Source organism: Salarias fasciatus, chromosome 5 (assembly GCF_902148845.1).
Source record: "Salarias fasciatus chromosome 5, fSalaFa1.1, whole genome shotgun sequence".
NCBI lineage: Eukaryota > Metazoa > Chordata > Actinopteri > Blenniiformes > Blenniidae > Salarias > Salarias fasciatus.
In genome coordinates this window covers 1,334,154-1,356,737 of record NC_043749.1, presented here as the reverse complement: position 1 = coordinate 1,356,737, position 22,584 = coordinate 1,334,154, and the positions used below count along the sequence as shown (strand labels likewise).

General features: G+C 41.5%; 1 protein-coding gene and 1 gene segment (V, D, J or C); one reads left to right on the top strand and one right to left on the bottom strand.

Moving 5' to 3' along the window:
• Nucleotides 1-22,584, bottom strand: part of LOC115389295 (Ig kappa chain V-III region MOPC 63-like) — a 204,960-nt gene that overhangs the window by 128,022 nt on the left and 54,354 nt on the right.
• LOC115389289 (uncharacterized) lies at nt 1,058-5,082 on the top strand. Its single transcript, XM_030092798.1, has 7 exons — nt 1,058-1,312; nt 1,588-1,951; nt 2,125-2,273; nt 3,081-3,155; nt 3,433-3,819; nt 4,260-4,355; nt 4,828-5,082. The coding sequence occupies exons 2-7, from the start codon at nt 1,929-1,931 to the stop codon at nt 5,076-5,078; spliced, it is 981 nt and encodes a 326-aa protein (XP_029948658.1). The 5' UTR covers nt 1,058-1,312; nt 1,588-1,928; the 3' UTR covers nt 5,079-5,082.

The window sequence follows — 22,584 nt, the reverse complement described above, 5'->3', positions numbered from 1 at the left end:
CTCTGGACTTTACCTGTGAAGCAGCAGCAGAGGAGAGTCCAGATGAGGACGCAGATCACACTCATGTTTGTGATGAGGAGGATTTCTCTGTCTTCTGTTGTCCTGAAGGACAGCCGTCAGTCATCCAGTCTTCAACTGTCAGGACTATAAACTCTCCCAGAGCACTGGAGCATGGTGCTGCTGATGCAAAGTGGCTCTCTATGGAAATGCTCTGATTGACTCCAACAGAGACTTGGAACACTAATCAATGAGTGTCACACTACCACATGATCATCAATGAAACCTCTATTTTCATCATGTTCACTTGCATTAAAGAAGACAATTTGTTCTTTCTCAGATGTTTTATTTGAAACTGGAACCATTCTACTATGCACAATCATTATTTCACTGGGCTTTTGAAAAAAGTGTGATAAATAAATGATGGACCCTTCTGTTCATGATTTGAAGTTTGAAGTCTGAAGTACAAAGTTTTCTCCTTTTCTCTTTTGCAGTGAAACCTGTCTGTTCCGTGGTTCACCAGTGATGTCTATCTGTTGTCTTGGTTACAGTGTTCAGAGACAGAAGTGAAACATTTCAAAGCAGTTTCATTCAATCTTAGAACAAACTGCAGGAAGTGGAAGCTTCTTCAGCTGCAGGCTGCAGGAGGGAGTTTGACTTCCCCAATAGAAGAGGAGGAGGACTTCCTGTCAGACTGGACTCTCAACTGCAGGATATATTTTAATCTTTCAACCCTGAATCCACAAAACTACCTTCAGAGAAAACTGAACTGCAGCCTCGAATACGTTGCTCAGAAGAATGAATTTTATTCCTTTCGATGTTAATCTTCAACAGATTTTCATTGCGTTGGTTAAAATTGATTTTCCTTTTCTTTGACCATGTTCATGGATCAGAATTACCTTGCATATTCTTCTAAAAGACATTTTATTCTCATAAAATGACATGATCTTTTGTGGAAATGCTTTGTTGTGTTTTTATACCTTACATCTTGGTCACATGATGAAGCAGTCTCAGCAGTGTGGAGCTGCTGAGAGCTCATTAAAAGAGGCCGGTTGTCTATTTAGCCTGCTGAACCTCCACCAGGTTGCTGTTGCTAAGGACTCGTCTGAAGGAAGTTGATATGTGTCCGGGACTGGATTTTTTTTTAAGAACGGAGTTTAGCTCTTTAACTAATGAGGGCTCACCTGCAGGTGGCGGTAGTGCACTCGTATGGGGTGCAAGCTGCCGTTTAACATTAAAGACGAAGAAGCCACGTGTGACTCCGCCGGATTCAACCCGATTCACACGTGTCTCCCCCACTTTCCATCAGACCTCGGTAAGTGGCCCCCCCGCCAAGTTCTTTATTATCTCAAAACATTAAGTGATATTGCTGTTATTTCTTCCGTTGTAGCACCGTGTTTCTAACCTTTTAACTGTGGAGATTAGTTTTGCTGACACAGGAAGTGACTTAGGGCAAACTTGCTGTTGTGTGAGTGTGTGTGTGTGTGTGAGTGATTTAATTGATTATAACGTATTTGTTCACAGTAAATAATAAATGCTCACTAAATGTGAAGTCTGTACTGATTGTTTTTCATTTTTCTTGTTTTGCAGCTTCATTGCAACATTTGCCATACACACACCACTACACCCATACATACACACACTCATCAAACCAAAAGCACTTTTAAGAGCTACATATTGTCTGTCCCTCTCTCTCTCTCTCTCTCTCTCTCTCTCTCTCTCTCTCTCTCTCTGTGTGTCTGTGTCTTTGTCTGTCTGTTCCTTTTGTGTAGTGTTAATTCTGTTTGTGTTTGTATTGTATCATATGGTTTTGTGTTGTCTGTTTTTATATTTGTGTTGTCTGTTTCTGTGAGCCATGTCTTGCAATTCTGGTGCAAGGGTCTTTGAAGATCCAGGAGAGGCTAGGTTGCACATGGCATCATTGATTAGCGATGCATTTGTCCAAGAGGCCAGGGTGAGTATTTTCATGATCAAAACCTACCCAAATCTATGAACATTGCTATTACTTTTTACTGATGTATTGCAAACTGTCAGTTAGGTCCTTGTGTGCAGCTGTGGAGTAATGCTTAGTTTTAAATGTTGCCGTCTTATGTTGTAACTTAGAACTTTGTTGTTATACTTGTTAAGTTTCATCTCAAACTCTGCAAACATGTGGGAAGCCATGGCCAAAGACAATCCTGCTGCTCCTCCCAAAAAAAAGAAAAAAAGCAGGAAGAGATCCCTCCCCTATTCAGCTGTCAAAAACAGATGTGGGAAACGTCGGCTAACACAATCAGGTTTGTTATTTGATTACGAGAAAGTATTTTACAAAAACTTGTAATTTATAAAGTTTTTATTTTGTAGGGCACCAGTATGGATGTAAGTTTAAAAAACACTACTTTGAAAAGGCTGTCGCAATGTGTCAAACATTTTCACTAGAAATTGAGATTTTAAAAACCTGTGACTGATGAACCTTGCTTGTGTTTAATGTGTCCAGTTCTGGATCATGTGTGAAAAATGTAAATTGTATTTGTAATAATGTGGACATTTTTTTCTTAGTTTCTTTGCCTTAAACCGACACTAAGGAACTTTTCAACCTTAATAAAACACTTTAATATCTTTTATGACGATACATCGACTTACAACTAGTTGAATGACCCTCTGTCACGGCCTGAGGGTGTCAGTATTGCTTTCACTTGGACTCAGCAGCTGTGAGGAGGGTGGTAGGAACCCTGTGCACTAAAAAACTCCAAATGTGCGAACTGCTTTACGGCATGCGTCACATCATGATAGAACATCGTTTAGCCACCATTAGATTCATGACCTCGTCGCTATCCGTCCTTCACACAGCCACTGGAAACAAATGAAGCCGAGTTCAGTCCCACAGCATGCCACCGGGAGCAGCAATTTACCACGCCACATGCTAGTCCTCATGGGAACTGTAGTATTCCTTCAGGAAAAACGCTACCGCTTTGGTCCACTGGCGCCGCCAAAATCAACAAAAACTGAAAGTTCCTTAGTGTTGCTTTAAGTCATTACGGATCATTTGCATATTAAAATGACTGTGTACTGTAGTTTTTGATTGATTTAACCCAACTCTGCAGCTGGACAAGCCAGAGGAAGGCACCCTGTTCATGAGGACAGCCATCAGATCGAAGATCAGGAGTTAAAAAGCCTTGGTGAGTGCACTGATTTAACAATCAAAGCATGTCATAGCAAACTTCCTGTTTTGGTATGGAGTTTTGTCACTGTCTTGTCCTGTGTTGGTTATTTGATGTTCTGGGTCCTGTTAGTTGTATGTCGTAGTCGGTGTCTTTTTCCCTGTTACATTCTGGTTTCCTGTTTTATTTTGAAGTCTGGTGGTGTCATCCCTGTCTTCCTCTCTTTTGATTACGTCATATGTCTCTCCTATGTCTGATAGTGCCACCTGTTTATTTATTTATTTTTTGTTTTTAGAAACACGTCTTCAAGAGTTAAGGGATACTCTTGTGGAAGTCCCGATCCCAGAAACGACAAATGTGGTTTCTGCCTGGGAACAGAGGCAGCTTCTCACTAATGCAAAAATGAAAATAGCTAGGACGACACTTTTGGATTCAAAACTCTCTGCTGAGAGACTAATCACCCAGAAATGCCACAGATGCTCTGCTCAGGAAGCTGTTGTGAGGTGCCTGGACTGCGTACCACTAGACGTGGAGTTCCTTTGCGCAAAGTGTGATGTGGAAGCCCACAAGAGGAACATCTTCCATGACAGGGAAGCACTCATCCACGGGTTTCTTGAGCCCATTCCCCCAACAACTGCTGTGGTGATGGATGACAGTGGCCAACCTCAGTTTTGTGAACAAGGTATGTATGCATGAACAATACTTTACAATTGGGGTCTCTAACCCTGTTCCTGAAGAGCCCCTTTATAGCATGTTTTAGTTCTCTCCCTGCTTCAACACACCTGAATCTAATGATTCTGTCCCCACCAAGCACAGAGCAAAGCCCATTAATCAGTCTGTTAATGCCAGCAGCAGGTGTGTTGAAGCAGGGAGAGAACTAAAACATGCTAGATAGGAGCTCTCAAGGAACAGGGTTGGAGACCCCTGCTTTGTCAAATGTCCAATTATACTAAAATTCCTTAAATGTTGTGTATCTTTGCACATTTGGAAGAGGGCTATGGCCAATATGTGTTATATTGTGGGGCTATTTTAGAATGAGTTCAGTGTTTCAGGAAATGCATTTAAGAGTTCATAGAGAAACTGTAAATACACCTCTTATGCCTGTTTCCCACTGAATTGCAGTATGCCAGTTGCCTGTTTCTACTCCATCCATCTGTGAATGCTCCCAAGACCCCACAGTCATTCCAGGAAAGCATATTTCTGTGGTTACGATCAATGGTATGTTTTTCTGGAAGTGCAATTTAAGTATTGTTTGACAGAACTTAACCGCTGTGAGCAATGTAAACCTTTTTCAATCCTGGTCATTTTTTCGGCAACTTCCAAATGCCATGTTCAATATCCAGTAAATTGTATGTACAGCTCTGTAAAAACACATTATGATCATGAATTTGATTACTGCTCCCCGACTCTGGAACTCTCTCCCACCAGGCATCCGCAACTCGGACTCTCTTCCTCAATTCATATCCGAACTCAAAACCCACCTGCTTCAATCTGCTTATCACCCGTGATCTCTCTTTTTGCTGTGCTACGCTGTCTTTTTCCTTGCTGTTTTATTTATTTGTGATATCATTTTAATCTCGTGTAAAGTGTCCTTGAGTGTTGTGAAAGGTGCTATGAAATAAAATGTATTATTATTATTATTGTACGGTAATTACTGCAGTGTCTGAAGCCATTGTTTTCTTGTTCACAGGAAAGCATGATGTCTGCTTGCCACAGAAATCCTGCCCATCCTGCTCTGCAGAATGGACACCCGATGTTAAAGACCTCCTTAGATATCGGTACTGGCCAGCCACAAGCAACTGCCAGACATTGTATAAATTTGATGTGTTCAGAACATTTGAGCACATGAAGTTGACTGCACCAGCCATGTCGAGGCAGGCCTTTCTTAAAATGTTGGAGCACAGATCTGCACAAGCTGGAAGGGTAAGTCTGCTGGAATGAAACTGGAACACACAAGAAATGTCTGTCACTGTATTCCAAATAACTGATTGTCAGCTTTCCTTTTTAAAATGCTAATGAAACATCTTATTTTAACATACAGATCGGCAGTATCTGTGGTGATACTTTTCAGCGCAGTTTCTTTGAATTTGCGTTCTGAGTCTTCAAAGTTACAACTTCAAATCATGGTTAACAGAGGCTGTGTCTGAATGTCCACACTATGCCCTAACCCCTCAGTCACTACATAGTGCTGAATCTGTTGGTGATTCGGACACGCAGCTCCCTACTTTGTCCCTCAGCGCTGATCACGTGACTGCCGTCCGGTACCATGGTAACCGCAATGCTCAATGGTAATATTAGCCGTCTAGGGAGCATCGATGCTCACTACTTTTTCAGATGTATTGTGGGAAATTTCTAGTGCACTTCTTTTTTGCTATCTGGACATTTGGACAGCCCTGGAAATGGCGTCTTCACTATGTAGTGCCCTATAGAGGGAATACTGTGGACATTCGGACACAGCCAGTGCCAATTTGTTGCTGCATCATACTGCCCTAGAACATCAAATACTACATACAATACAGCAATTCCAAATTTGTCTGTAGATGTTGCAATAATGACTGTCAATTCAGTGTATACTCGTACCTACTAATTATTCATCACACTTTCTCTATTTTCTCCCCAGTGGAAAGACCTGGCCTCCATCCTGGCAGCCAGCATGATTTCTAATCCCAGCCAACCTGCCTGCAGCCATGAAGCAATGGAGCACACATCGTTTTGTTCTGTTCATTAATATATATATTTTTTTATTAAAAGTTTTTAGGTCATGTACATGGTGTTTATTTGGTTATTGTTGAAACTTTACTCAGTACATCTATTAAGGTCAAGTGCAACTTTGAGGTGGAATACTTATATTTTAAATAAGTTCTCAGTACTTTGTCCAACAGTGATTAAATAAGAAGGGTTACTGTTAGTAGCATGAGAAGAATTCACATGTGTAGTTAGAGCTCTATAGAACTGTTATGTAATTTGTGATTATGTTTCCACAATTAAAAGCAATGAAATCGTTGTCCAAGCTGGTTCATTGACTGACAACTCTGAAGATCTACAAGAGTAGTCATGACATGTAAACTATTAGCACCATGCATTATACTTGGTATCTCACTGCATTTTCTTTCATTAATTTAACATACAGTAATTCATTTCATTTTGGAGAGAGACATTAATTAAATGACCTGACATCCTTTTGAATCACTTCACCCTGATAGTAGGCTGCAGTCTTTTACATTGCATAACACAAATTACAATCCCGTTGTCTATATGAACTTAAACTTCAAGTAAAAGGGTGTTTGCTGTAGACTGACAGTGAGCCTAGCTAGTTGTAAAATACAATAATATAAGTACAATACAGTAATAGAATAATAGAAAATAGTATTCTGGCAGGGAGGTAGGAAACTCAGTATAACTCTGTAGAATTGTACAGACAGTCTTGCTGCATGTTATTTTAATAATTGTGTTATTTTGTATAGCACTTTTACAGTGACCCAAACATGCTGTACATAGCATACAAAAATGTAAATTGTCACATACATCAACTTCTTGAATAAATTTTGGCAACTCACCTTCCCTAAAAACAAGTTTGACTGATTGCATCCAGTGAGGCCCTGAAAACGGTGTATGCAAGTAGACCTGGAGACTCTTCCAGGTCATGATAGTTAAACTTTGTCGTAGGACAACAGTGAAGACATCAATTTAAGTGTTTCAACCGAGGGAGTAACATAGTCAGTATGAAAACTGTGGTCACCTGCTCTTTCTCAGAAGTGACCTATGAACCTTGAACCACACTTCTCAAGGCTTATACGAGGGTGGACCCAAAAGTTCCCCGACTGTGGTTATAACTTTTTATTTTTTAATCTTCGCAATTATTTGAAACCGTCACCTCCAAAATACTCTCCTTAGGCTTGAATACAACGCTGCACCGGAGATTTTCATTGTTCAGAAGAGTCGCTATGACCGTGCGTAACTGTGCCGATAAGATAGAACTTCGATTTTCCCTCCCCCGCCTGTATGCCTGTCTTACCTTTCTGCTGCCGCTCCAGTTTCATCTTTGACAACAAAAAGCAGTCGCCTGGGGCCAGATCAGGGGAATATGGCGGTGGGGAGGCTGGCTGGTCACGGTTTTAGTCAAAAAATATGCTTTACGCACAACATTTCGTGCTATTTCTGTGCGTAACGGGGCGTCCTGTGGTCTGCTGCCTGTTATGATGAGGCCATTTCCGGGTGCCTTCGTCTCCCTGCTTCTAATAACCGCCTGAGGATGATCTGTCTGGATCTCTACAATACTCCCATCAGATCTGCAATGTCATAAAAAGTCCTGCATGGATCTACCAGGACGTCTTCTTCAGTTTTTGTGACGTTTTCCTCTGTTCTGGAAGTGGATTGTTGTCCTCTGCGTGCCTGGTCTTCGTGATGTAATCCGATCACTCTTAGGGCGAATCCCAATTCTCTGCTTAATCCTCAATCTTACTCCTCATTCCTCAAAATGCGCGCTCCCGTGAAGTTAAGTGCTGTCCCATTCCTTAACAAGTTGAGGGAAGGAGCGAGACTAAGGAGCGTTATCTCCCTTAATTTTGAGATTCTACCAGACCTACCTTGGAGTTAAGGAGAATCCAGAATGCTTGTTAATAGTTCGTTTTGCTGTTATTTTATTAATAAAAAATGGTGTATATTACTTTGGGAGTAGTTGTATTAACTTTCTATCACAAATAATATTTACAAAGGCTATTAGAAAGAAATCAAGAAAATTCATTTGAATGCATTTATTAACAAGGTCACACATGCAAAATGTTAAACATTTCTAATGCAGGGCGCATTACTTACAGTTATAAAGGGCGTTGTTATGGATCATTGACCAAAATTATCACTGCTGCCACCCCCACCACCCCCCACCACCACCACCACCGCGCTAAATTGTGCAGCGCCTTGACAACGGAGAGGGGAAAAAAACAGCGGTCCACGCGTGTGCGCTCTCTCTCTCCTTCGGACGGTCCACAGAAGCGTCGCGCTAGCCGCTAGCCCCCTCCCGACGGTCCAAAAACTCCCCGCCGCACGCTCCCCCCTGGCTACACTTTTTTCCTGCAGGAACGCTGCACTTCTGGCTTTCTTCTACCCTCTTGCGCAGTGCTGCCCCCTGTGGTCCAAGGACGTAACTGTCTTTAAGGGTTGTCCCATTTCCAAGTGACATTACATTCCTTAACACTTGTTTTTAGGAGGCACTTAATTTGAGATTGAGGATCAAGGTTGAGGAGTGAGGATTAAGCAGAGAATTGGGATTGGGCCTTAAAGGGCCCAAACCACTCAGACACCCTAAGAATCCTTCTTAAAGAATGTCTGCAACATGGTGAGTGTTTCTGCCGCTGTTTTTCCCAATAAAAAGCAAAATGTTTTGACAGAGCGCATATCAGTGGATATCCGCCATCTTGAAAAATCGAAGAGCGGGGTGTAACTCTGTCAACATAAACAATGACTGTCAGCTGACCGCATCACGGGGGAAGACCAAACCTGGCACAGTTATGCATGAGGCTATCCTGTAGCGACATCTAGCGGCCAAAGTCGGAAATTCATTGTATTTTTTTATCAATAGAATCAGTCCGGAAACTTTTGGGTCCCCCCTCGTAGAGCAGCTACAGACTAGGTAGACACATTTTTGGGAAGCTCTTGACCTGTACTATTGTGTCCAATAGTAAACTAGAAGGGTGGGTCAAAAATTAAGGTGAAATATGACGCTTAATACCTTTCCTCTCTTTTAACCCTCCTATCAGATTACAGGTAAAGTTGACCTTCTCTAAAGTTTGAAGATCTAAAAAGATTATATTTAAAATGACTTTTTCCTGTATGAAACTTCTTGTGCTTGCCTTAATAAGTGTGATAATCATAAAATGAAAAAGCGTAATTTCACATACTTGCAACCACATGTTTACATCACAGAGATACTGCTCAGGTAAATTTGACCCGTCAGTCAAACTAGAGGTATAAGGATGTCAGAAATGTCAAATTATGTCTTTATTTGCATTGCCACTGTGAGACATATTTCATCACACACACACACACACACACACACACACACACACACACACACACACACACACACACACACACACACGTACCGCTTTATCAGTGTTGGGAGGGTTACTTTTAAAATGTATTCCCCTGCAGACTACATGTCTTAAAATGCAATCTGTAATTAATTCCCTTGGAATAGTCAAGTAATGTTTTCAATATTTTTTGGATTACTTTTAGTTTACTTCAAATTAGTCTAGCACAGTGTTTCTCAAACCTTTTGTGCCCAAGGCACACCAAAGGACTGCCAGCTTTACTGGGGTACACTGTGGAACTGTAGTTCCTCTATACAGTCAAAGAGGAGTTTTGGGAGCAGGTTGACTTCCAGTGAAGCTGAAACAGGAAGTCATGTTAAAAAGGCCACAAGGTCTGCTTTGATGTTGTGGAGGGACAATGTTTGGAAGAGGTCAGCGCAGTGCTGGGAGACGGGGCAGATGGGGGCCCCTTAAATCCAATCAAGCTTATGTGGTTTGAACGATAAGAAGTTTGGACCAAATGTGTTAAATATGTGAAGCAGTATGTTAAAAATCCATTTTGAAGGCTTTTGTCACCACACAAGCATTACTAGCCAACTGTCCATAATCTCTTCACAAAAGACACACATATCTTCAATGTTGTACAACAAAAACTTAAAAGGCTCCAGAATTACTTCTTTTTTCTCATCATCAATATCCAGGGTGGCGTCAAAGAAGTTTGCCAGTTGCTGCACAGCCTCCTCAGTGTATGATGTGTCGTCCATGTTCAAAATGTCAGGCATCTCCACCCCAGCTGAAAACAGTTGTGGGTTAGCCTGCACCCATTCTGCTGCTTTCTTTCAGTGAGCCACAAGGGCCATCATACTGGTCTAAAGAAAGAAAAGTGTCAATTGTTGTCAAGACATGAAAGGTCAACTCACAGAATTTAACATGAAGTGGAGATCAGGCCTTCCTCTTCTTCAGTTGATTCCACCCCTGCACAACTGGAGCAGCTGTTTGTTGACGACTTTTCTTTCTCTCTTCAGCCTTAAAAGTATTATGTTGCATTAGATAAAAACAAAGGTCACAAAATCAGTTCATAAATCATGTCCGGGCATGGAAAACATAACATTGACTGTAAACAACAGATATTTATTGAGACAAAAGGAATGTAAACTGACCTCTGTCATGTCATCCAATTTTCACTTTAGGCAAAAAACTGGTGGCACCTCACCTGCCAGAAGGACTTTTGACTTATCTGTCCAATGAGCCAAATATCTTGCCATGACTATAATAGAAGGCAAAAAGGGTGAATACATTAAAATCACACGTGCTGCCCTGAAATTATTCAATTCTGGCAACAAGTATGAGAATGGGAAAACAACAAGACAGATGACATTTCAATGTGCAAATCTTCAATCGGTTAATCAATTTATGGCATTCTACCTTCCAAGATCAAAGTTTTTAATGAGCATGACACACCGCCATTTTTGCAGGGTTGGCATGTCTGCCTACAAAAACATACAGACATATTATTTCATATAAATCAAATTAGCAATTAAGTAACTTTTTTGAATGAGCAGGTGAACAGTGTGTACAAAAACACTGACAAGTGCACTACACTTACCTTTAAAGCGAGGGTAGAGGATGTTGTCCAAAAGCACTTTTTGTCATACTGAGTGAAATGCTCCTTGCCCCCTGGGAGAAGTCAATACATTATGTGTGCGGACAAAGGTGCAGAAAAAAATCTGAAAACTGTAGCGACCACAGGACAGTAAAAACTTCAACCAATCGTAAGGTGCGGACCGCTCTCAAGAAACCAATCAAATCCCTTTGCCGTTCTACCAGCCCCCTGGGCGTACCTTTCAATGGCGTGCACTGGCCCTGGTTCAGTGCGCACGCACGTTGCCAAGGCGCTTGCGGCGCTCGCGGCTCACGTGAAAAATAGAACGAAGCAGAGCGGGCACGCTGCGCTCCTATGTGCGCTGTGTGCGGGCAGTCAGAAAAGTTAATAACATTTGAGGTGATCACAAACTCCGTGCGCGTGGCTCTTCCGCATCCAGTGCGTTTGCTCCCAACGGGAGCTCCTCCAATGGGGTGGGAGCTGGAGGGAGCTAGGCGGAGCCTTGGGGAGATGCTACATTCATGCTACATGCTAGTTTTCCAAGATCGCCGACCCTTGCTTTAAATAAAATGTCACTTTTTTATGTGCCTCTACGTGGCTCTGCAACTTGAGCAATTCTGCAGGATTGAACTTCAGCCACAGTGGACAGTGAAACTGCATGCAGCATGTCCTGCAGCCTTCATTATTGGGGGTGGTGTCCACTCTGATAATTGAAATATGCATCTGCAAGAGAAATTATGTTGTCATCAGGATACGGTGCTTCTCCAACAACCACCCATGGGTCACCCCTGAACTGAAAGTCCTCGTGAACCTAAAGAAAAAGGCTTTCATCTCAGGGGATAGAGATGAGCAGAGGAGAGTCCAGCATGAGCTCCAGTGGAGGATCAGGTGGGCCAAGAAGGACTATGGCAGGAGGCTGGAGGAGCATCTGGCCCAGAACAACGCTTGGGATGTGTGGAGAGGACTGAAGAACATCTCTGGATTTGGGCAAAGTACCAGAGGGGCAGCCGATGGAGAACAGCGCTGAGCGGATGAATCAAAGTGTCTTCTCCCCCGCCCCCCCAGCTCCTCTTCCGGTCCTCCCCTCTCTTCACATGTCTCCAGCCCAGGTGACATCTCCCCCCTTCCTCGGCCACAGCCAGTTTCACCAGACCGCTCCTGCCCCACACTGACTGTTTCCAGCACCAGCCCCCCCCCCCCCCCCCCCCCCCCCCCCCCCCCCACCCCCCCCCCCCCCCCACAGATCAGGTGAGGAGAGATCTAAGGCGACTGAAGCACAGGAGATCTGCAGGACCAGACAGCATCTGTCCCAGGCTGCTGAGGACCTGTTGGACCAGCTCTGCCAGGTTCTCTGCCCCCTCTATAACCTGAGCCTCAGCCTGGAGACGGTCCCCGTCCTGTGGAAGACCTCCTGTATGGTCCCTGTTCCCAAAACGGCGCACACCAAGGAACCGGCCCACTACAGACCTGTGGCCCTGACCTCCCCCCTCATGACGACCATGTAGCGGTTCCTCTTGGTCCACCTCCGCTCCGTGGTGAACTCCTCACTGGACCCGCTGCAGTTCACCTACAGGCCCAACATCGGGGTGGAAGACGCCGTCATCTACCTGCTGCAGCGGGCGCTCACCCACCTGGAGACTGCTGGCAGAGTTGTGAGGGTCATGTTCTTCAACTTCTCCAGCGCCTTCAACACCACCAGGCCAGCACTGCTGCGGGGGAAGCTGGAGGACGCGGGAGTGGACGGACACATGGCTGCCTAGATCATCGACTCCCTCACTGTCCGTCCACAGTACGTGTGGCTGCGTGACTGTGACTCAGAGGCGGTGGTCTTCAGCACGAGGACGCCACATGGACACCGTCCTCTCATCTTTCTTCTTCACCATACACACCTCGGACTTCACCGACAACACAGACTGCTGCCATCTCTAGAATTTCTCCGATGACCCCGCCATTGTAGGCTGTGTATCGGAGGGGGAGGACATTGAAACAGTGAACAGTTTCAAGTACCTGGGTGTTCACCTCAACAGTAACCTGGACTGGTCCCACAACACCAACGCTCTGTACAAGAAAGGTCAAAGTCGCCTCCACCTTCTGAGGAGACTCAGATCCGGGTACATAGAGTTAATCATATTTTCCTTGTTTTTACCTTTCTATTATCAATCTACTACGATTTGCACTATTACTTGTTCTATTACACCTTTCTTTTTTTTTTAATTTTTATTGGAGAGGTTGGCAACAATTCTATACATTAATTCATTATTATCCTTGTCTTTTCCAGTTTTGCTCATCCCCCCCCCCCCCCCCCCATTTTTTTTTTTTTTTCACCCAAAGACAAACAAACACAAAACAAACATTGGGGGCCTACAGGTATTACACTTCTCAAAAAATGAGGAGAAAATTATATATACACATGAAATTATAGATAATAAACTAAAATATTAGTAATACGCTAATACTTTCTAAACAATTCGCATGTGAGTGGAGTTTGGTAAAATCCTTCCGAAGGGGGGATACAAAATGAATCCATTTATTCCAGATTGAGTTGAATTTGTCCCTTTGGATTCACAGGGAATATGTCAATTTTTCCATTTTAAATATTTCCAAAGTTATTTGCAACCAGTCATCAAAGGTTGGTGGAGTTTCATTAAGCCATTTTCTCGTAATTGCTTTCTTACTGGCTGCTAGAAGAGCTTGGAATAATTTTATATCCCCTCTTCTGTTCAAGGATGGTACCACACCCATGTATAGATTGATAAAGTCGAAAGAAATTTTGACTTTAAAGACCTCTTTCAGAGCTTTATAAATTTCTAGCCAGTAGTGATGTAGTTTTGGACATTCCCAAAATAAATGAAAATGATTTGCCTCAAGTGAGCCGCATTTCTTCCAACACTCTGCATTTCCCTTTCTGTATTTATCCTGATATGGGGTCCTGAAAAATCTGATGACATTTTTCCAACAATGTTCTCTCCATGTTAATGAATTCGTTGAGGTCCATTGAAACATACAGATCTTTTCCCAGTTTTCAACAGTAATATCAATTCCTGCCTCCTGTTCCCATTTCCTCTTTATATATAAAGTATTTTCGTTCTTTGCGTCTATGATGCCTTTATACAGTTTAGAAATTCCCTTGTTGAATTAATTATCAAAGGCTGATTTCATGATTTTAAAAAAGACTGATTCTGTCAATGATAAATTCGAGATTTTGCAGTGTTTAACAAAGTAGTCCCGCATTTGGAGGAACCTGAAGAAATCCGTTTGATCTAATCCAAATTTAGTTTGTAGGGTTTGGAAATTCTGCAGTATCCCCTTATCAGTGAAGGAAAAGTAGGTTGTTAATCCTTTTTTAATCCATGATTGAAATCTTTTATCACTTTTGTTAGGGTGAAAGTCTGTATCAAAGGCACACCATCTGAAATTTTTTAGAATGTTTCCTATTTCGCAGATTTTAGTCATCTTATACCATACTTTTAATGTATGGTCCATCCATGGATTTTGCCCTTCTAATTGATCTGCTAATTTTTTGTCTGCAATTATGGCTTGTAAAGGAAAGTTATGTGATATATTAACCTCAATTGTTTTCCATGTCCCTTTGAAATGTGGGTTACACCACTGTAACAGGGGGATAATTTGTGCGGCATAGTAATAATATTGTAGACAGGGGAGTTTCGCTCCACCCTTTTCTTTGCCTAATTGAAGAACATTATAACGGATCCTGGGTTTGTCCCCCTGCCATAAAAAACGAGAGATCCATTTATCCCATTCCTTAAATTGACTGTCTTTCACTTCAATGGGTAACGTTCTGAACAAATACAACAGTCGGGGAAGTATCGTCATTTTAACGGCTATGATTCTTGAATTTAAATTTAAAAAAGGTAGAAGGCTCCATCTATTTATATCTGCTTTAATTGCTCGTGATAATGGATCGTAGTTTGCTTGTAGCAACTTAGAAGTATCTTTTGTGAGTATTATTCCCAAGTATTTTAAAGATTCAGCTTCCCAATTAAGGTTGAAATTATCTTTGAGGTGACTTGAGATATCGCAGTTAAGGGTTATCACTTGAGATTTTGATATATTAAGCTTGTAGCCAGATAACTCTCCAAAGCTGGTTAACATCAACTTTGGAAATGATTCTTCCGGCTCCTCCAAAAAAACCAAAACATCATCAGCAAACATTGCTACTTTCTGTTCATTCCCGGCCATTTTAATTCCTTTATGCTCTTTGGTCTGTCTAATCAATTGACCAAGGGGTTCAATATAGATGGAAAAAAGAAGAGGAGAAATCGGGCATCCCTGTCTCGTCCCCCTCTTCAAGGGGAAGGGGTCAGAGATATCCCCATTGATCTTTACTCGAGCCCTTGGTTTATCATAGAGAGATTGTATTAACGTAATAAAGTTTTCATTAAAGCCAAATTTTTCCATTACTTTATAAAGAAATACCCATCTAACTGAATCAAATGCTTTCTCTGCGTCTAGTCCTAGAATTATTGCTCTGGTCTTTTCATTATTTATTTGACTAATCACATGTAATGAATGTCTGATGTTATCTGAAGTTTGTCTTTGTTGAATAAAACCACATTGATCTAAGTTTATCAAATCAGGAAGAAATACTTCAAGTCTTTGAGCTATAATTGAAGTGAATAATTTATAATCTACATTGAGGACACTGATGGGGCAATAGTTACTGCAATCCTGCTGGTCTTTGCCCTCCTTAGGTATAACTGAAATAACTGCGTCTTTCCAAGATGGGGGTATTTCACCATTTTGAATGGTCCAATTAAAAGTCTTTAGGAGGGTAGGGGTTATTTCCTCTTTCAAGGATTTATACCATTCTGCGGTATAACCATCAGACCCTGGGGATTTTCCTATTTTTTGTTTTGAAATTGCCAAATGTAGTTCCTTAGTTGTTATAGGTTGCAGCAATTTTTCATTTTGTACGTTTTTTAATGTAGGTAGATCTAATGTTTTTAAGAAGTCCTCTATTTGTGACTCATTTGACATTTGTGGTTGGGAGTATAATTCCTTGTAAAACAGTTCAAAACTTTCTTGAATTTTTCCCGGTTTATTTTCCACCTTCTTGGTATGTGGATGTTTTATCTTATAGACCGAACTCTCCATTCTTTGTTTGCGTAGTTTATATGCTAATAACTTAGTTGACTTACTCCCAATTTCATAATACTTCTGTCTCAAAAGACAAGTTTTTTCTGAATATCCTGAGTATAGATATTATCAATTTCATTTTTAATCATTTTAAGTTCCTCTTTTATTTTTGAGTCATTTTTGAGATTGTCTATTTGTTGCAATTGTTTCAATTTTCCTTGGAGATTGGAAAGTTTTTGCCGTTTCATTTTCTTTAAATAGGATGTTAGGGAAATAATTTTCCCTCTCATCACCGCTTTCAAAGTATCCCACAGAATTGTCTGAGGCACATCACCTTTATCTTTTAGTTCAAGATAGTTTTTTATGTCCTTCTTGAGTTTTAGTCTTATTTCAGAATTATTCAGTATGTCGGCATTTAAAGGTGCATTAAGGAGTTTTACAACCTTAAAAATACTTATTTTCCACCATAAATATGTTACACATTTTTAATGATGTGTACAATGTGCCCTGACATATTCATTGCAAGAACCTCTAACAGCGCTAAATTGTCACTTGAAAGTTGCAGTGCCGGTCCGGCACCAGCATTTTTTGGGGGAAATTTGAAAGGAATGACGTAATGCACGCTCCGCTGGTTAGGTTTCGCTGTGTCCGCCATTACTCCGCCAGATGCTTAGTGAGCAACAGCTGAGCAGGAGCTTCCAGAAAGTAAGAAAAGACTGGCTTCTAGCACTGCCACAACTCCAGCACAGACCCACCAGGTAAAAGAAACTTAAATCTTACTTGAGCGCTTCTAAACGAGCGAAGACGGAGTCCCCCTCTTCCGTGCACGCGAGCCACAGGGAGGAGTTTTTCACTAAGCTGCATTACGCCCAAGGCCTGCGCTGTTTCGCATAAAACGTGCAAACTCCTTAAGGCACCTTTAACTTCCACAGGAGGTTTCTAACCCTTTTTTCTAAGTTGATTGACATTGAAATAGGGCTGTGGTCTGAAAGATCAATTGTCTTTATTTTGCATTCTCTTACTCTGAAACATTCATTACTGAACATGAAAAAATAGTCTATTCTTGAATAGGTTCTGTGTGGGCATGAGTAATATGTATAATCTCTACTTTTGGGGTATAGTTCTCTCCAGACATGAATTAACTTTTTTCGATAATGAATTTTCTTGATTAATGGATTTTGATACATCTAATTGGTGATTTAATCTAATATTAAAGTCTCCTCCACAGATTACTACACCTTGAGAGTTTACCATTATGTAAAATACCTGTCTATAAATGTTCCAATCACTTCCTGGTGGGATATAAGTATTTATAAGTGTTACATCTAGTCCTTCAATTCTTCCCGCAATTTTAATAAACCTTCCCTCATCATCCTGCATTTCGGAAATGTGCTCATAGTTGAGAGAACTTGAAATCAATATTACAAGTCCTCTTCGGGACCCTGCTTTATAGGATGAAGAAAACACCGATTTAAACCCCTGTCTTTTTAATTTAGCATGCTCTAACTGACTCAAATGAGTTTCCTGGATAAATGCTATTTGGGCTTTTTCACGTCTCAATTTTGTCAAAATTTTACTTCTTTTAATAGGGTTCATAACTCCATTTACATTGAAAGAAACAATTTCAACCAGTTCTCCTTGCATTTGAACATTTAGTATGTGTTACCTGCATGCTTACCCCTTTTAACAACGAAAAAATATCTGAAATAATTACAACAAAAATATAATCCATCATGAATACTAGGGATGAGCGAGTGCACCACTATCTGTATCTGTATCTGTATCTGTTTACCCATCCAAATTACCTGTATCCGTATCTGTACTCGGAGGGGGCGTGGTCTAAACCGGAAGTGGGCGTGGTTTAACTGGAAACGGACTCGGGCAGAAATTGGTACACTATTTTAAGTCTGAAATTGATATGGATTGCTCAGAAGTCGCCATATTGATTCTTCATTTGAAAACAATTTACAGAACAGTCTCAATGATGCAATGTAAAGATTTTTTTTTTTTTTTTTTTTTTTTTTAGTCAGAACATGAATATTTTTAAAGTTATATAAATTATTATTTATTCACACAAAAGCCTCAGAAATAAAATTTGAATATTTTTGGTCACAATAGTAAAGGAACTATTCACAGAACAAGTATTTTTTATTGAGTCAGAACATGAACATTTTAATTGTATGAATGCCTCCCCCCATGATCCCCACCGGAATCTCCCCGGCGTCCAGGGAAACCTCTCATACACCCCTGCTGAGCTTCCTGGTCATGTCTGCGGCTGCAGTGCTACGGACATGACCAGGACGTGGACCTCGGTCCAGTTATCATCTCTCTCCCACAGATCACAGCCTCCCAGTGGAGCGCAAGCCCAAATTATTATGAAAAAGAAGAGAAATAAGGGGAAAAAAACGCGAGGGGAAACGAAACTTAAACCTCCCCGAAAAAAACCCCCCGTGCAACACAATCACCCGACGTTTCAACCTTATAAGGTTTTCCTCAGGCACAATGCACGCTACATAGAAATAAAATACCGCATTTTTAATTTATCAGCTCCGATTGGCTTCTCTCACCAGGATCCTGTCGTCTCAGTGGAGCATGGAGCAGAATGAAGGACCAATGAGGATCTCCCATCAGCACGAGTACGAATAATGACAGACAATGCTCGGGCTGTACTCGGATTCAGAAAAAATGCATTATCCGTAACGAGTACTCGTTTAAAACGAGTATTCGGCTCATCCCTAATGAACACTAAACAAGGTCCCAGTCTTACTTCCAACCCTAAGGTCCATTTACTGACCCTGTGCTTAGCTGAGGGATAGCCTCTGTTCCACCAACGTGTTTGAGGGCCCTCCACTATGATGTCTGTTGCACCTTTCAATACATTTACAGTTTTTCTGAAATGCTAAAACACATTTCACAAATGTTTCCTTTGTGTTCCCCAATGTCTAAACACAACACCCTTTTCTAAAGCGACACAAACACAACCACACCTTCTCACTTCAAAACTCAAACTTTCACAGCAAAAGAGCAGCTCGAAGCTTTCAAAAATTTAAACACTATACACATCATTACACACTACAGCAAAATAACTGAAAACAAAATGGTCAATTTGTGAGAAGGGTTCTGTTTCATAACTGCCAATGCATATTTTTAGAAACTTTACAGTCACGGATCTTCTTAGATCTCTGAGGATTAGGCATTTAGATTTGTGAGTTTCATATGAAGAGTATAAATCTATAGAAAATACTGCATGTACACTACTGCAACACAACTCAATCCAAAAACAGAATCTATTGCACACTACAGTACTCTTGAAAAAATGTTCAGGGTGTGAAGTTTTTATATTTATATTTTATATTTATTCATTCATACCACACACACACCACAATCACTGTGCGGCATCATGTCGCTGAGCTGCATCGGGCCACATCACCTCATCCACATCGCAGGCTATATTCTCTCTTGCCAGGCACCGCAGGAAAAAACCCCTGGAATGGCGAATCCATCCTTGGAAAGCAGTGGCGTTACTAGGATGCCAGGTGTGGGTGGGCGCTCTGTTGCTCTGAAGTCACGGAGTCATTGACTTTTTTTTCATGTATTTTTTTCCTCATTCTTCCGTGATGGTTAATAATGGAGATGAATTATTTCTTTGGAATTATTGCAGGACTGGTGATGCAGATGAATGAATCAGATCGGAGTTTGGGTCTGAATGCTGAGAGGGGATTTTTTTAAGCAGCAGCACCAGCCAATCAGGGAGCTTTATTTCGAGGGTGTGGACAGGTCAGCTCGGAGCTGATCGGCTCCTCTCAGAGCACCACACACAATAGGATTTGCGATCAGAAATATTAAACATGTTCATTATCTACGATCTCCCCTTCCGACGCCTCCCGAGAGGCTCCGACCGGAAAAAATCTCTCTGAACCCCCCGCACACTACACGAAGATCGGACCCGAACTCATTATCATACTCCCGACAGTCGGACCTTGTCGGCTTCGGCCGGGTGCAGAAGATCGGGGCAACAGCCTGATCAGGAGTGTGTGCTGGGCTTAAACTGACCCACAGGTTGACGTGGCCCGCCCACTTTCCCGCCGGGCAAAAACCAAAACACAGACGATAGAACTTCCGGGTCACGGAGATCGAAGAAATTGAAAAATCACATTAAAGTCTGCTCTGTGGCCGCATTTCAACTTTCCTTTATTTGATCTGTCTTAACAAACGGGATATTGAAAAACAAACCAATTTTCATTTATTTGTTTTTATTTTAAAAACAGAAAAAGGAAAAATAACTCATTTTTTAATATTTTGTTTTTTGATTCTTAATTGAATATCAATTGAACGAATGATACACGAATTGAGTAGAGCCTGGCGATCATACACAAGGGATGAAACATCCTTGCAAATTAAAGCTAGTATTAGCCACAATGCAGACAGGCGGAACGCTGTGCACACTGCTGGCGCCGCCATCTTCTGACGGGAGTGTTGGCCAAAAGTCGGCGCTGGTGCTCATTTTCGTCACTTATAATTTCCACCACTTGGCGAAGAATTTCCTCATCGGTGACTTGACTGTTTGAGATGAGAGGTCTTAATCTTTGTCGAAGATCCCCATGTTTTGCAGCTCGACCTTGGTACACTGTGTGGAGAAAAACCTCTTGAATGGTTTTTGGATCATATCAGATACCTGTGTTGGCCTGCCTTCACTGGAACAGGAGCTTTTGCTTGAGCCCGATCATTCGACACAGAAACTGCTTTGGTGACTCCTCTTCAGTTTGTCTGGAACACATCAGCTCCTGGAACATTTCAGTCGTCGCTTTTTCACCAAGATGGGACCTGAGGAAACCTTTGAGTTCAGAAACACTCATTTCCTCCTTGTTCATAAGCATGTCTTTAAAGGTGCCAGGTTTAACAATTCTCAGCACACCCCGGACCACTTCTGCTTCTGCAAAGCCCTCTCTGAGTCCTTCATCAATTTGCTTACTGAGGGTGTTGTAGCTTATGTTGGAACTCTGATCCCCAATCTGGCCTTCATGTACTTTGAATTCACGTCTTTGGAGGTAGGAGAGATCTTTCAGGGGAACCATCCTCTCTTGGGTTGGTTGTGGCATTGGGTGGGCTTCTGATTCAATATAATGGTTGGGCATAATGACTGATGGGGCAGCTGTTGCTTCACACTGTCTAAGCCTCTCACCAAGTTCCTCATACATTTTTTTCAAATTTTCCACTGATTGTGTGGTCGTGTTGGCATGCGTGTTAGAGTGAGAATGGGGCTGTTCGTATTGTGTGGTGCTGGAAGGCAGGGATGATTGAGGTGTAGGGTCGAGAATTTCAATGGGTGGATCAAGTTTAGCATGTACATGAATATTACATATTAAATAATTCAATACCAACAACTGAGTCATACTCTCATCTTCAATATCTAACAAAAAGTCAGACTGCAGATAGGAGGTAACATAGTCCATGCAGCCAGGCCCGGCCTTAACCAATCCGGCGCCGTAGGCAAGATTTTCGGTGGCGCCCCCTTGCATTTCCAGCGTATACTGAATACTAACAAGAAACTTGATAGATTTGTCTTTGACAATTGTGTTATTCAAAGGAAGATAATTCCCAATCAGCATCGTCAACAAAATAATAAATTATAGATAAATATATATGCAAAATTAAATGAATATATGAAATATAATATGAATACTGAACATGAAGTATAAATAGCACGGAAAATCAAACATCAAGCTTCTTTCAGCAGAAGTCACTGGAACAGGAGGAGTGGCAGAGATTCTCAGTGTAGACCACATGTTGGGGTAAAGTTCTGCCACCTTCTTCTCATGAAGAAATAAATCAAATGAAAGGAGAAAAAAAAACATATACATGTATGATGTTCACTATGGAGTGCATGTATAATATACAATGCAGTGGTTTCTGATTTGCAAATTAGATGTTCAATTTATTGTCATTACAGTGGAATGCTGAATAGCACAATGTAAAGCAGCAGTGGACTGCAGTACTGATGTTATAATACACATCTGACTGAATTACAGCAGTGCTGATATTCACAGCAGCATCCCTGTCCTGTGATACTCTAAATTAACATTACCGATGAGCCCACAGCTATAAGATATTGGTGGAAAAGTGACTATTACCAGCAGGGTCAATGTTATGGCAATTAAAAGGTTTAAAAAATGAATGAAAGAAAATGTAAACACCGTCTGAAATGATCTAGTATAAATTTTCCTGAGGAATGTAAGCTGAGAACACCAGTAGTTATCTACATGATCTACAGTATTTTCCATAACAACAAGCCCCTCCACATTATTGATATTGATGAGTGATTAGCAGTCATGTTGCTTAATCCAGGTTAATGTCACGTTCTGCAACAAAGACATAATTTCATGCAACATTACCTCTGTCTTTCTCTCGTTTCTCCGCCTCGTTTTCTTGTTTTTTCTTCCTGGGTCACCGGGACAGTTCGTTTTGACATCTGTTCATACGCTGATGAGGGGACGTCCAGTGGAGTGAATCGCGAAAGGGGGGGGCAGCAGCTGGGGGGCGTGGAGGACTCAGTAAATAATATGGTAAACTACTGGAATTAATTAATTGTCTTCGCTTAAGAGTACAATGACTTCAAAAAAATTGTGAAAGTTGCACCTTTTCTTCTTTCCCATTTGTACTGCTGGAGCAACGGCGCTGGCGCCCCCTGATGGACGGCGCCCTTAGCATCTGCCTATAC